Source organism: Panthera tigris, chromosome C1 (genome assembly GCF_018350195.1).
Source record: "Panthera tigris isolate Pti1 chromosome C1, P.tigris_Pti1_mat1.1, whole genome shotgun sequence".
Taxonomy (NCBI): Eukaryota; Metazoa; Chordata; class Mammalia; order Carnivora; family Felidae; genus Panthera; species Panthera tigris.
This window is the reverse complement of record NC_056667.1, coordinates 62,810,185-62,827,191: the sequence shown is the minus strand read 5'-3', so window position 1 is coordinate 62,827,191 and position 17,007 is coordinate 62,810,185. Positions and strand designations below refer to the sequence as shown.

The 17,007-nt window shown below is 35.6% G+C and overlaps 1 protein-coding gene across 2 annotated transcripts in view; it reads right to left on the bottom strand.

The window, feature by feature from the left end:
* The window catches only part of MSH4 (mutS homolog 4), an 88,526-nt gene that overhangs the window by 29,191 nt on the left and 42,328 nt on the right, over positions 1-17,007 (bottom strand). For both annotated transcript variants that reach the window (XM_007079236.2, XM_042997602.1), the window contains exons 9-10: positions 5,343-5,417; positions 812-876 (exon numbers count right to left, since the gene is read on the bottom strand). In XM_007079236.2, coding sequence (XP_007079298.2) covers positions 812-876; positions 5,343-5,417 — 140 coding nt within the window. The remainder of the gene's footprint in view (positions 1-811; positions 877-5,342; positions 5,418-17,007) is intronic.

Here is a 17,007-nt window from a genome sequence, read left to right as displayed (position 1 = left end):
TATGAGTATATGTCCACTAAGAACTGTTATTCTGGCTTCATGTTCATTGACTCAATAAACATTTACTTATACCATGTATCAATCAATGTGTCAGGTGCACAGATTCAAAGAAGAATTAAATGCATGGTCCATGCCCTCAGCTGGCAGCACTAAACACATACTGTAAGACAGTGTAACAGAACCTCACAATAATCAGTAATTAACTGCAGTGATCATGCAAACCAAAAGTCTGATAACATCTATTTTCCTAACCTTTTGTTTTACTCTGTTCTGTATTTTATTTGTAATTCTGTTTTATTATTAACTTCAATTTGTGACTCACAAAAGATGTGAATCCTGAATCAATAAAATAACAGTTCTTACTATCACAAGTCTTTTTGGTCAAGAATCAAGGCACCATTGCTAAAAACAATATTAAAATTAAACTGTATTTAGATCTTATTCAACATTTATATCTACTATTTTTTGGTTACATTGGGCCTTTTTGGTTTACAAAAGAATATATTTTCATATTTGCAAGTCTTTCCATGTAGAATGGCTAAAAAAATTATTAAAAGTGTGTATGATTTCAATTTTTAATAACATTCCAATCTTCCATTAACAAAAATACTCAACGTGCTGTTTCCTTATTTATGGGTATTTATAAGATGTAATGTATAATTAGAACTTTGATGAATAGTTTAAAGGTACTGTCAACCAGATTTCAAGTAATTGCTCTATAGATTACAATTAGAGTCTTTAACATCAGTTATGATCAGCAAGAAAGGAGTAATTAGCATGGATATTTTATTAATGGCTGAGTGACAAAGACCTCTTATCTTCTAAGGAACCACAGTAAGCTCTTAATAAAGTTGTGTTACAGTTCTTCAGAGCAATCTGTTAAAAAATAAAATAAAGATAATTAAAAATAATGAATTATGACACTATTCAAACATATCATTTTATATTTGTTTACAACTTTACAGTTTACCAAGGGCTTTCTTGACTTTCTGGCTTCGTCTTCTCATGTGTGTACCCATAATAGATATTTTAGGTATGTAGGTGAGGATAAATGGTATCTTTCTTATTTTCAGATAAAGAACACCTGGCTAATAAAGGGGATCTACTGCTTTACTATTATGACTTTAATTTTTCTTATCTGTCAACTAATTGTTAGCATTCAAGTACTTTTTAGAGGTAGATACTTAAATAGCTATCACTGTATATTTATTTATTTTTTTTAAGTTTATTTTTGAGAGGGAGGGCATGTGCACAAGCAGGGGAAGGGCAAAAAGAGACAGAGGGAATCCCAAGCAGGCTCTGCACTGTTAGGGTACAGCTAGATGCCATCGCTGGGCTTGATCTCCCCAATAGTGAGATCCTGGCCTGATGAGAAATCAAGAGTCAGACGCTTAACCGACTGAGCCACCCAGGCACCCACTATCATTGTACATTTAGAGTACTCTACATATAATTCTAAAATCTGCGTTTTAAATATGCATTAAACTAAAAAAGTGCTTTACATATTTATAAATAGAGCAATTTCTCCATTCTTTCTAATTTTTTTAATGTTTATTTTTGAGAGAGAGAGAGAAAGAGAGAGAGTGTGTGTGTGTGAGTGGGGGAGGGACAGAGAGAGAGAGAGACAGAGAGAGAGAGACAGAATCTGTTAACAGGCTCCAGGCTCTGAGCTGTCAGTACAGAGCCAGATGCGAGGCTGGAACTTGGGAATGGCGAGATCATGACCTGAGCCGAAGTCACATACTTAACCGACTGAGCTACCCAGGCGCCCCAGAATTCTCCATTATTATATGGAAAAAGCAGGGATCTAATTTTGCTTAATGGAAACTGTAAGTGGTCACTATTTGAATAAACAGAAAAAAGAAGAAAACATAGTTAACCTTTTACCTATTTTAGTTTGCTATAAGGCAATGGCAATAATAACTTTTGCTTATGAATAGAAAATATTTAAATACTTTCAAAAACTGCAAAACTCATAAAAGCATAAAGAAAAACATTTAAATTACTTCTACCATTTTTCCAAATAAATAATCAAAACATGATGGTATATTTCCTGTCACTTCTTCAAATAAAAAATCATTATATCATTGCACACTCCTTTTCTCCCCTACTTAATACTGCATCACAAGCATTAGAAACTTTTAATAAGGGGCACCTGGGTGGCTCAGTTGGTTAAGGGCCAACTTCAGCTCAGGTCATGATCTCAGGTTGTGAGTTCGAGCCCCACGTCAGGGTCTGTGCTGGGGTCTTCCTTTCTCTCTGCCCCTCCCCTGCTCATATTCTTTCTCTCTCAAAAATAAATGTTAAAAAAAGAGAAACTTTTAATAGTATAAATTTTTAATAAGTCATATTTCATCCTCTAGAAAAGTCTCTTCCCTTAATTCTGGAGTTGTATGCTACTTATAATTTCTCACTAATATAAATAATGCTACAATGACCATAACTGGGCATAAATCTTGGTCAATATTTCTTAGGAGTTCTTTTGCACAGATTTCTAGTAGTATAACAGCATCAAAAGATAGATGTTGAAAAACTTCCTTGTGAAGTATGTACAATTTGTACTTCTACCAGCTGTCTATGAAGCTGTATGTTTTACTATTCTCTCATTAGCAGCAAGTTGCATCCATTAAAGGAAAAATAAACCTTTGTTTTTTTGATATATAAAAAATGACTTTAATTTGTATTTCTTTGACTAATATTGAGGTTGAATATTTTTGGTACTATTTATTAACCCCTTTGATTTCCATTTTAGGAGCATTTTGCATATTTCTATTGGTATTCCAGTATTCTCTTCTGAAATTACATGAGTTTTATGACAGAAAGTAATATTTTGTCTGTTATAAATTTTTCCTATTTTTACATCATGAAAAGTTTTTATTTTTTTTTAAATATGAAATTTATTGTTAAATTGGTTTCCATAGAACACCCAGTGCTCATCCCAACAGGTGCCCCCCTCAATACCCATCACCCACCCTCCCCTCCCTCCTACCCCCCAACAACCTTCAGTTGGTTCTCAGTTTTTAAGAGTCTCTTATGATTTGCCTCCCTCTCTAACTTTTTTTTTCTCCTTCCCCACCCCCATTGTCTTCTGTTAAGTTTCTCAGGATCCACATAAGAGTGAACACATATGGTATCTGTCTTTCTCTGCCTGGCTTATTTCACTTAGCATATCACTCTCCAGTTCCATCCATGTTGCTACAAAAGGCTATATTTCATTCTTTCTCATTGCCACATAGTATTCCATTGTGTATATAAACCACAATTTCTTTATCCATTCATCAGTTGATAGACATTTAGGTGCTTTCCATAATTTGGCTATTGTTGAAAGTGCTGCTATAAACATTGGGTTACAAGTGCCCCTATGCATCAGCACTCCTGTATCCCTTGGGTCAATTCCTAGCAGTGCTATTGCTGGGTCATAGGGTAGATCTATTTTGAATTTTTTGAGGAGCCTCCACGCTGTTTTCCAGAGTGGCTGCACCAATTTGCATTCCCACCAACAGTGCAAGAGGGTTCCCGTTTCTCCACATCCTCTCCAGCATCTATAGTCTCCTGACTTGTTCATTTTAGCCACTCTGACTGGCATGAGGTGATATCTGAGTGTGGTTTTGATTTATATTTCCCTGATGAGGAGTGATGTTGAGCATCTTTTCATGTGCCTGTTGGCCACCTGGATGTCATCTTTGGAGAAGTGTCTATTCATGTCTTCTGCCCATTTCTTCACTGGATTATTTGTTTTTCGGGTGTGGAGTTTGGTGAGCTCTTTATAGATTTTGGATACTAGCCCTTTGTCCGATATGTCATTTGCAAATATCTTTTCCCATTCTGTCGGTTGCCTTTTAGTTTTGTTGACTGTTTCCTTTGCAGTGAGGAAGCTTTTTTCTTCATGAGGTCCCAATAGTTCATTTTTGCTTTTAATTCCCTTGCCTTTGGGGATGTGTCAAGTAAGAAATTGCTGCGGCTGAGGTCAGAGAGGTTTTCTGCTTTCTCCTCTAGGGTTTTGATGGTTTCGTGTCTCACATTCAGGTCATTTATCCATTTTGAGTTTATTTTTGTGAATGGTGTAAGAAAGTTGTCTAGTTTCATTCTTCTGCATGTTGCTGTCCAGCTCTCCCAGCACCATTTGTTAAAGAGACTGTTTCCTAATTTTCTTTGGCCTTTACTTTGCCTTTGACATGTCAAAGCTTAAAATTTGTGTTTTGTCAAATCTATCAATTGTGGGGGATGATTTATTATACTTCTTTCATTCTAAGAAAGATGGCAACATTTTTTAAACCTTTTGCCAAATTGTTTTCATTATATAGTATTTATTAGAATGAACTCTATAACAAAATTCTTCCACATTGTCCATTATTTTTTCTTTAAAAAAGCAGTTCTTCTTTGTCACCTTAATTTTTAAAAATGTTTTGCACAGGGGTGCCTGGCTGGCTCAGCTGGTAAAGCATGAGACTCCTGAACTGAGGGTTGTGCATTTGAGCCCCACACTGGGTGTAGAGATTATTTAAATAAATATATGTTTAAAAACAAGTTTTGCACATTTTAGTATTTAAAATATAGTATTTATTAAAAAATCACATCAGAGGTACTTCAAGTAAGAGTTAGAAATAAATACTAAAATCAAGTGAACAGGATATTTATATAGTCTCAAAGTATCTCTCCATAGATTAATAACTTCACAGTGAATTGATCAAAGTTCATATCACCAGAATGTGGAATGGTATCACGTGCCTCCTGATGTGATGTACTAAGAAAGGTACAACTTTTCCCATAGAGTATTACTGCTGAATATGTACAAGCTAAATTTAATCATGAGAAAATAACCATACACACAAATTGAGGAATATTCTATAAACAACTGCCACTCTTTAGAATGTTAATATCATGACAAAGAAAGGATGAGAAACTTTTAATTTAAAAAGGTATAAAGAAACATGACATTAAATACAATGCATGGTCCTGGGGTTGACCCTGTATCAAGAAAAGAAATCCATTAAAAATATTATTAAAACAATTAGAAAATTTTGAACATATTGTACACATAATAGTATTGGAACAATGTTAAATATCCTAATTTTTTTAATTACACCATGTTTATTTAAGAAAACATCTTTGTTCTCAGAGATATACACTTTAGTATTTAGGTACTGTAATTTTCAAATAGTTCAGTAAGAGTAATGATAAGTATAATAATTGGTAGTGTCTGTTGTGTGAGTAAGGAGAGAATACGGAAATTTATTATACTATTCTTGCAACTTTATCTAAATTTGAAATTATTTTGAGACAAAAAGTTTTTTTAAAAACTGATGCTAGACATGTTTTGTACAATATACAGCTAAAGTTACCTTTAAAGGATCCACAAGTTCCAAGGTATGTTTTAGGTATATTAAATTTGTTATCTTTGATTCAGCTGCATTAACCTATTAAGATAAATGTGGACACCATAAATACACAATACAAGAATGGGTTTTCCTCTTGAATATTCTACACTGATCATATTCATACATTTTTATATATGAACGTACTCAGCATAGACAATATAGACGATAGTTACAATTACTGACCCATCATAAGCCTAGTGCACTAGTTTCCAGAAAGTCTGACAATGAGGAGAGTTCATCTCATTGTGTCCAACTTTCATTTCTACTTCAGCCCTTTGGGTCCAGCTTAACCTACAGTAGCGATAGGAGAAACAGTTCAATCCTGAACGGTACCAAGAGACTACGATTAACTGAAAAAGGCACAAAGGGTATCTGTGGCAAGATGATATTTGAAAAGCTTCATCCAAACCTCCCAGATAGCTACAGAATGACAAATTTCCCTCACTGGTTCCTGTTTGTGCAAGTAAAACAATTTCCGTAATTCTAGTTGTCCAAATTAATTATAGTTTTTCAAGGTAAAGCAATATTAGCATTCAAAATTTTATAAATGAACTTTTTATAAATCAAATTATACTATCCCTAGAACCAAACAGTGGTACTAAACCTGGGGAAATGAAGAATTTTTTCTGAATGAACAAATCTGCCAATACAGACAAGGGGTTTCCGGATATCACATTATGATATAATGTACTTGATATAGCACTGTTTCTTTTTGTAGCCTTCTGACCTATATCCTTATTGCACAATACCTGGACTGTTCAGTGACCATATGAGCCAATTAAGAAGAAATACCAAAATAAATGTTATTAGCCCCAAAACAAGTTACCTCATGCTCAGAAGATTAAAAATAAGTAATAGTCACCAAACAGAAGACAACTTTCATCCCTATTACCAAAGGAGAATATCTTCCAAAAATACCAATTTGCCCTTGAAGAACAAGGTAGAAGGATTAACTCTAATGAATATCAGATTATAATAAAGTTAGAGCAATTAAAAAAAACTGTGGCATTAGCACAAGGACAGAGAGAAGGACCAATGGGACAGAGTCTAGAAATAGACCCAAACATATGATTTAACCCAAGCATTTGACTTATGACAAAGGCTGACTATAGACTAATGGGGAAATGATAGTCTTTTCTATAAATGATACCAACAAGATTATGAATCTGTATGAAAAAAAAGGAAATGTGGCCCCCTTCCTCAAACCACATAGAAATATCAATTCCAAATGGATTACAGATCTAAATACAAAAAAGTGAAACAATAAAACATCTGGAATATATGAAAGAAGAATATCTTTACTACCTTGGGTGTTCTAACTAAGTTATTTAAGTTTCTTTATTTCAAGGGAGAGAAAGTATGTGCATGTGGGAGAGGAGCAGAAAGGGAGAGAATCGCAAGCAGGCTCTACACTGTGAGCACAAAGCTAGACACAGAGGTCAGTCTCACAAACCATGAGATCATGACCTGAGCTGAAGAGTCAGATGCTTAAATGACTGAGCCACCCAGGCACCATTTTTTTTTTTTTTAAGTTTGTCAACTTTTAGAAATTTTATAATTGATGATTTGACATACATTAATCACAGGGCCAAACTAATGGCCAAAGTTGCCTATATCTCTCCCATGGTCTGGTTTTTGTGGGTGCACAGAAATCATATTACAAACCCTACAACCACAAACTCCAACATCTGTGTTTTTGCTTTCTACCTAATAGGGGACATTTCCACCTAACAACTTCTCACTCCTGTAGTAATAAAGGCTTTTGTGATATTGTCCCCTCATTCCTTTGGCTCCTGACCAACGCTGGTACTTCCCCATGTGACCCCATGTTGCAAGCTCCTCTCTCTCAGAAATCATAAGTAATAAAAATCTTCTTTTAATAACATCAGCCTATGTCATCACTTAGTCATCTCCATAAATTAAAATCCCACGGGTACAGTCAAGACATTGGGGTAGGTAAAGACTTCTTATGCAGGATACAACAACCACTATAAAGGAAAAGGCATAAACTAGGATCTACATTTAAATTAAGAACTTCTAATAAGTCACGCAAAGAAAGTCAACAAAGATCTCACTGATATGTGGAATCTAAAAACAAAGAAAAACCAAGCTCATAGACACAGAGAATAGACGAGGGGCTGCCAGAGGCAGGGGGTGGGCAAAATGGAAGAAGGAGGTCAAAGGCACAAACCTCCAGTTGTAAACTAAACAAGTCATGAGGATGTAATGGACAGCATGGTAACTATAGTTAATAGTACTCCTGCATATTTGGGGCACCTGGGTGGCTCAGTCAGTTAAGCGGCCGACTTAGGCTCGGGTCATGATCTCGCGGTCCGTGAGTTCAAGCCCCGTGTCGGGCTCTGTGCTGACAGCTCTGAGCCTGGAGCCTGTTTCAGATTCTGTGTCTCCCTCTCTCTGACCCTCCCCCGTTCATGCTCTGTCTCTCTCTGTCTCCAAAATAAATAAACGTTAAAAAAAAATAATAATTGAACAGTGATTCTAAGAAGTACAGGCAAGAGAGTAGGGAAAAGCAGCAATACAGGATACACTGCTGATCATGATATCGCTACATGGCACCGTGGCTCAATCCTGCTGGAGACCATTCAGAGATGGTGTAGAGTAAGCTTCAGAAGCTATCTCCAGAAGTAAGGAAAATGGCATATTTATTAACCAACTCCTGTTTGGTATTGGTTAAGATCTATTGCTGGGCAACCACTCCCTGATTACCCTCAAGTTTCTCATGTGGCTAAAGAAAGTTCTCAGGCAGTGAGTTTCAGTTGTTTGTAGTAAGAAGACTTCCTTGTACAAAAGTGAATGCCAAGGGGATATGGGTGGCACAGCAACAATGTCTACTCTACAACACTGGGTAAAAAAGTCAGTGAAATGGGAAAAGATTTGTGCAACACACAAAAACAACCAAGGAATCATAAAAGCTCTACAAATCCCAAAAAAAGATAACCCAAAATCGGCAAGAGACATTCACAAAAGAAGATATTCAAATGGTCAATATACATATGAAAGGATGTTCAACCTCATTAACAGAAAAATGCAAATTAAGAACACAATGAAATACCACTAGCTACCAATCACTATGGCTAAAATTTTTAAACTGATAATATTAGGTTTGGGGGAGGAGTAATGGGAATTCACATACACTGCTAGTAGGAGTATAAATTGATACGATCATTCTGAAAAACATTTTCATTATCTACTCAAGTTGAAGATATGCATTCCTCATGACTCAGAAATTCCACTCCAAACTATGTGCCCAATAAAAATATGTGCACAATTATATAAGGAAATATTTACAATATTGTTTAGCAATATTATTTGTAATTTCCAGAAACTGTCAACAACTCAAAAGTCCAACAGTGAAGGGGCGCCAGCCAGGGTGGCTCAGTTGGTTGAGCATCTGGCTTCGGCTCAGGTCATGATCTCACAGTTTGTGGGTTCGAGCCCCGCATCAGGCTCTGTGCTGACAGCTTGCTCAGAGCCTACAGCCTGCTTCAGATTCTGTGTCTCCTTCTCTCTCTCTCTGCCCCTCCCCTGCTCATGCTCTGTCTCTCTCTGTCTCTCAAAAATAAATAAATGTTAAAAAAATTTTTTTTAATAAAAAAAATTTAAAAATTCCAACAGTGAAATAAATAATGGTATATTCATACAGTGAAAGATTACACAGCTATAGAAATAAATGAGCTATAGATAAATGCAACAACATAGTTAAATCTCACAAACATAATGTTGGCCAAACAAAGCCACATATAAAAAATGCAGATGAATGTTTCCTTATATGTGAAGTTTTTTTAAATAATGGGTAAAACTAGATTAGAAAGAAAAACAAGAACACCATTACAAAAAAGTAGTTTCTTTTTGGAGGGAGGGAGAGAATAATGAACCGAAAGAAGCAAAACTGGAGTTTTTAAAGTAATAGCAAAACACCTATTTCTTTACCTGAGTGGTCATTACGTGGATGTTCACTTTGGCAATGCTTGAAGGCATTTTTGGTTGTTACAACCAGAGAGATTCTATTAGCATTTAGTGGGTAGAAGCCAAGGTTACTGCTAAACATCCTAGAACACATGGGACAGGAAAAGAATTATCCAGCCCAAAATGTCTATCATGCCTAGGTTGAGAAATTCTGCTGTAGAGGAGCTCTTACTACAAGCATACAGATACTCTTACACTTTCATATCACTGATGCTTTCTTCCCTGTTTGTTCCTTCTCTGTATCCCTCTCTAATCTCTCTACACTTTGCTGGCTTCTAAGAAGTAAGCTGCCATGAATCCTACAGTTGCAAGAACTAAATATTGCCAACACCACAAGAGTGGGTACATAGATCCTTCCCTAGTTGAGTACTCCATGTGAGTATTCCACCTTGGATGACATCTTAACTGCATGCTGAGAGACCCTAAGCAGAGAATCAAGCTAGAATGTACATAGACTTCTGATTCACAGGAACTTTGAGATAATAAATATGTGCAGTTTTAAGCCACTATGGTCATGGTAATTTGTTATGCAGCAATAGACAACTAATTCAGGGTCTCTTTACAACTTTCTTCTTCAAAGCTGACAAGAGAGAGAATCTCTTCACGGGGAATTAGGAGCTAATTCTCTACTGGCCTTTTGCATTTTTGCCTATCTTCTGAGCAAAGACACTGACTGCCTTTGTTCTGGACAGTCTTTTCAAAGATGTTTGTATAGTGAGTAGTTCTGAAAGATACAGTGTCTCCTTCTAAAGCAAAGGGTGAGTTTGTTTACAGTCTCAGAAGATTAAGATGATATCTCCTCCAGAACAGTAGGCAAAATACTTATTGCTCGTTATAAAAGATCCAGGTTCCCTAATCTCTGAAATTCTCCCCTGTATAACACACTGCATGTGCAGGGGTCACCTGGCTCTCTTCACTTCACCCAGTGGGAAATGGAGTTTGGGGAATCAGTCTAAGAAAATGCTAATACTCTAGCTACTGCTTGTTCTAAATACTAAAGTCCTGTCTCTCTGACCCAGGAGTCTTGTGTCTTCTGTCAGCGTCTACCAAACTGGCAGGCTAACTTGTTAGCTTGCAAATAGGTTAGAATATAATATCCCTTAGAGTTTCTGATAATACTATGCTGTAATTGGTTTTTTTACCCCAATCTCCACTGGATTATAAATTCCTTTGGATTAGAGATTTACTTCTTATTGGATCCCTAGAACTTGTTGCAATGCTTAGTAAAATAACTTGTTGAATAAATTTTTAAAAAGCAATGTACTGTACTAGATATTCTATATGGCAGCCTAACATCAGTGGGAAAAAAAATTAAAAGTTATTCAAAATAAAGCAAAGATATTTGGATAAGAACTTGGAAAAACTTGCTTTTTTTGTTTTTTAAAAGGGTGTAAATAGTCCCCTTTTTAAATCAAGTGAGTTCTATGCCCAATGTGGGGTTTGAATTCACAACCCTGAGTTCAAGAGTCACATGCGCTGATGGAGCCAGCCAGGCACCCCAGAAAAACTTCTTTAATATCAAAATTTTCAAATGTTGGAGGAAGTATTTTGGATGTTTAAAATGGAAAATACGAGCATTCTTTATGCAATACATTGAAAGTAAGGTTATAAATATTATATAGAAAGAAAAGACATTCAGGTTAATCAAAATAAGAAATTTAAGTTTCATTCTCAGGGAATACGATGATCCAGAAAATACCATTTTCTAAAATCAATATTCTTAAGAAGAAAGTATAAGAACTCATCTTAGGCAAATAATTCCACACTGGAAATTTTCAGAGAAAATTTAGTTCGTTTAGAAGTTTAAGATAATCATATAATTCAGCCAATGGAAGATTTAGTTCATTCACAAGTTTTGGCAAATCATGCAATTTAACCAGCACAAGTCTGAACTAATTTAGTAAATATTGTGTTTAATTAAGATATACATGCTTATATCAAATGAGGAAAGAGCTTAATTTAAAGTATATCTCCAGATGGTTAAGAAAAAAAAACAGCAACTAAGAAACAGTATAAGGAATACTGAAATTCATGAATCATGTATGAAGTCAATATATTGCTTAGGGTTCCTCAAAAATTAGTAAATCTGAAAAGTATTTTAAAGGCTTCCACAAAGGACTGATGTGCTAATTAGGAAAATATTTACAGCTAGGACCAGTCCCTCCAAAACTAAAAAGGATGGAAAGTAACACCGATCCTTAAAAATCTTAGAAGTAGCTATTGATTTTCTTTTCTGGACAGGAAAAAAGGAGTCCAGATTCTCAGCTTACATAATTACCTTAAATCTTCCCCAAATGACTTTCCTAAAGTCTGAGAGTCAAACTGATTACAGATGCTGGCTAGCTAATCAAAGATATTTATGAGAGAGCTAGTTGGCCAAACTAACATTCCCTTCTTAATATTACCAGAAACAGTCTAATGCAAAATAAAACAAAATGAAAACATGTATGTTACTAATTCTTATAGCTAGTGACACTAAATTATGAGGCTGTATGACTATATAATACTATATATTACATGAGTTAACAACAAAAAGACTGCTCTTAGGTATAATCTGAGGATTTTTTCCTATTAAAAAAAAATGAAATGAAGCCTTAGTTTATATACCGTGATGGGTTGAATTGTGTCCCCCCAAAAATATTTGTCAAAGTCTTAACACTCAGTACTTCAAAATGTGATCTTATTTGCAAACAGGGCCATTGTAGAGGCAATGAGTTAAGATGATATCATACTGTAATAGGGTAGATTCTTTTTTTTTTTTTTTCAACGTTTTTTATTTATTTTTGGGACAGAGAGAGACAGAGCATGAACAGGGGAGGGGCAGAGAGAGAGGGAGACACAGAATCGGAAACAGGCTCCAGGCTCCGAGCCATCAGCCCAGAGCCTGACGCGGGGCTCGAACTCACGGACCGCGAGATCGTGACCTGGCTGAAGTCGGACGCTTAACCGACTGCGCCACCCAGGCGCCCCATAGACTCTTAATTCAATATGACTGGGTTACATGTAAAAGACAGCCATGTGAAGACACACAGGGAGACTGGCATGTGACAAGGAAGGGAGAGACTGCAGTTATGCAGCAGAAAGCCAAAGAGCAATAAAGACTGCCAACAAACCACCAAAAGCTAGGAAGAGGCAAGAAAGGATTCCCCTATAGGTTTCAGAGGAAATATGGCCCAGCCTGTTGACATCTTGATTTCAGACTTCCAGCCTCCAGAACTGTGAGGCAATATATTTATCTTGTCTCAAGCCATACAGTGACTAGTATTTTGTTTCAGAAGCCATAGGGAGCTAGTAAACATACTAATTATCAGTATAGAGTGGCCAGTATCAGTAGTATAGAGTGTCCTATCCCTATGCTGCATTGCATTTTTCTGTGTAAAACATGTCATCCATAAGTAAAACTGTTTCTCAAGTTAAGATATTTTTTATTTGAAAATATCACCCAAGGCAGTGGAATCTGGCAAAAGATCATAAAGGCTCTCTATGTTTATATTCATAACTGATTGTTCATTTTAAGTCTCTGAAAGTCCTAAAATATTTAACAGCTCCAAAAAGACAGCTAAACAAGTAAAAAAAAAAAAAGGTGTGTGTGTGTGTGGGGAGAGAGAGAGAGAGAGAGAGAGAGAATAAAAGGTTAATGACACACACTAGCAAAAGTATATCCAAAAGTAAAATGAAGAACCTTCCCTGTATATTAAGAAATAATTTTATTTTAATATGAACACTGTGTTTTAATATTAGTTTTCAGGGTCCAAACAGGAAGAAGAGAGCATCCCTGGTATGGGAGAAGCAAACCCAGAACAAAGTAAGAATGGAGAGGTGGTACAGCACAGAAGGAGAAGGAAGGTACCATAATGGAGGGCTGCCCAGCACAGAGTATATGAACCTGAACAAGGTCAAGAGGGTATCCACACAAGGGGAGAGAAGGCAGCCTGGTGTAGTAAAACCTATGGAAAGTCTCTGTGTAGGAGGGCATTTTAATACAGAGTATCAGAACCCGAGAGAGGTGAGATGGAGAAGGATGGTTTAGTAGAGAATGCTAGAACACAGGCAACAATGAGGATGACATCATAGGACAGAGAGTGGCAGCAGTCAGAGACTGGTCACATAGATGGGTCAAATATGCTAATATATTAAGGATACTGAGAGCCAGATTTCTCATTGTCAGAGAAGGGAGTTACTAATATTGAAGTAGAGAAAACGAATATGAACCTTGGGATGTTAAACTGAAATTGGAGGTATTGTTGTGAACTGATAGTTTTCAATTGTACAGATGGATATAGAAATAAATATAGAGGTAAATGTGTATATATTTATACATTTACTCATATATGTATACTTATTCCCTATTCATGAGAAGGCTTGGGAGCAGTGACACCCCAAAAGTAAAGACTGCCCAGTGCCCAGATCTTGATTTCTAAATGTCATAGCCCATTAAAATGAACCAGAGCTCCTGGGGGGAACTGGCTAACTCAAAGGCTAGGCAGAGAAAGTACAAAAAAAGCCTGGTTCATTTTCTTGAGCCAAAAAGTGATAAAGGGCTCAAAGAATGATGGGTGTATTTCCAAAGGACTTAGAGACCAATTAAAAGGGGCTTGTGCTAGTCAAATCTGAAACAATTTGAGATTCAAAATAAATATTGATAGTAATATTGACAGTAAAGGATTATAACCAATTTAATATGAAACCATGAATCCACAGAGATTAAATACAATGAACATTTGATAATAGGATATTTACATAGTCTCAAAGTACCTCCCCAGAGAATACTTTTAATTACATAAGGAAAATAGTAATTTTATAGTGGAGAAGCAAAAAAAAACCCCTTCAATCAAGTACACAAAGTTATCATCATCATAATGGAACAAATCAAAATCATGAGCCATCTGATAAGATGTCATAAGAACACTGCCTCATTTCTGTGATATTCCTACCAAAGATACATTACCTGAATCTAATAATGAGGAAACATCAGATAAACCCAAACTGAAAGATAATAACAGACCTGTAATTTTCAAATGTCAAGGTCATGACTGAAGCCTAAATAGACAAAAAACTAAAGGTAATTTTCTGCATCTCAACTGAATCCTTTTCCTGTGAAAGGACATTATCAGCACAATTAGCAAAACTTGAATCGGGCCTGAGAATTAAAGGTATTATCACTGTTAATTTCCTTACTTTGAAGATTTATTGTGGTTGACCAGAAGAATATCCTTGTTTATAAGAAATACTAATGTATTTGGCAGTGATAGAACATCATGTCAGCAAGTTACTCTTTTTTTTTTTAACATTTATTTATTTTTGAGACAGAGAGAGAGAGACAGCATGAACAGGGGAGGGTCAGAGAAAGAGGGAGACACAGAATCTGAAACAGGCTCCAGGCTCTGAGCTGTCAGCACAGAGCCTGACGCGGGGCTCGAACCCACAGACCGCGAGATCATGACCTGAGCCGAAGCCAGATGCTTAACCGACTGAGCCACCCAGGCGCCCCAGCAAGTTACTCTTAAAATTAAAAAAAAAGAGAGAAATTTTTTGTAATGTATTTGCAAATTTTCTGAAGGTTTGAGATTTTATTTAATTTTTATTTTTTTAAATAAACCTTTTTTTAAAAGGTTGAAACCTTTTAAAGATCTTACATGCTACCAGAGAATGGAGGGGGCAAAGTCAGGATATCTCAATGGTTTCACCTTGTCAATAGGAACATTATAAGCTACAAGACAGTGGAGAAGTACCTCCCAATTCTGAAGGAAAATTATTTCCTGGATAGAATTTGATTTTCAGCTATCAATCAATTATGAGAGAATAATAAAACATTTCAGAAATGCAGTCTCATTCTTTTTCAGAATGTGCTCTAGAGAATATGCTCTACAAAAAAGGACAGAGTAAGCCAAATCAGAAGACAACCTGGGACACAAAAAAACGAGATTCAACACAGGAGAGACAGAAAAATGCTGAAGAGAAACCTGGGGCCACAGCTGTAGACTAAACAGAGGGGCAACCAGTCCAGATTGGAACAGGTCAGAAACCAATGAGAGAGGCATCTTCAAGGTGTTGAAACTGATTATCTATAGTGAATAAATATACTGAGAGCATATTTTAAATCTGCTGAGAGGATATTGAGATACTTGATGGAAATATTTATGCCTGAGTTAGTGAAAGCATACAGTAAAACATACAAATAGAAAAAGTTATTCATTCTGAGGAAAAAACATGTAAAAAGTTATGCAAGCTCAACTCTGTGTAGCATGGATAATCATATTAATTTTTATCTACTAAGATTATGTTGTAACCCTACTGGGTGATGAGAGGTAAGGAAGTGTCCATGTTTATGAGAAAATAAAGAGTTAAAGATTCATCCTTCTGCCAGGAAGTTAACATGTAATGTCAAAGGATATCATCAAGAAAGTAAAAAAACAACCTAAAGAATGATAGAGAACATTTGCAAACCATATATTCAATAAGGGCCTTATATCTGAAATATATAAAGAACTCTTATAACTCAATAATAAGATAAAGAACCCAATTAAAAATTAGAAAAGGATATGAATAAACACTTCTCCAAGGAAGATATGCAAATGGCCAATAAGCACATGAAAAGAGGCTCGACATCATTAATCATCAGGGAAATGCAAATAAAAAACACTAGATATTACTTCACACCCACAAGGATGGCTACAATCAAAAAGTCAGATAATAACAAGTGTTGACAAGGATGTGGAGACATCAGAACCTCGTAGACTCACTGGTGGGAATGCAAAATCATACAGTAATTTTGGAAAACAGTCTGGCAGTTCCTTAAACAGAGTGATGTTATGACCCAGCAATTCTACCCCTAGGTATATATCCAAGATAAATGAAAACTTATATGCACACAAAACTTGTACATAAATATTCATAATATATTCATAATAATCAAAAGTGGAAACTCAAATGAATAGACATTTGATGAATAGACAAATGAAATGTGCCATATCTATACAATGGAATATTATTTGTCAATAAAAATAATCAAGTATTGATATATGCTACAGTATGAATTAACCTGAAAACACCATGCTAGGTAAAAAAAAAAGCCAGTCACAAAAGACTACACATTGTAGGATTCCATTTATATGAAATGTCCAGAATTGCCAAATCCATAGAGACAGATAGTAGACTAGTAAAAGTCAGGAACTGGGGGGTTGGAGGAAAAGGTTGGGGGGAATGGGAAGTGATTGCTAATGGGTACAGGGTTGCTTTATAGGGTGATGAACATGTTCTAAAATTGACTGTAGTGATTGTGGTACAACTGTGTGAACATACTAAAAATGACTGAATTTTAAACTTTAAATGGGTGAAGTATATGCTTTGAGAATTTTATCTTAATAAAGTTATGTTTTAAAAAATAATGAACTACAGGATATATGTACAAGTAAAATGTATGACAACAGCCCAATGGGAAGGAAAGGGGAATTGCAGCACACTACTGTAAAATTCTTTTCTTTTTATTTCAGCTTTATTGAGGAATAATTAACAAATAAAATTGTAAAATATTTAAAGTGTACATTGTGGTTATTTGATACTCATATACACTGCAAAGATTCCCCCCAATTAAACTAACATATCCATCTCCTCAATATTTTTTTAGTGAGAAGAACTTTTA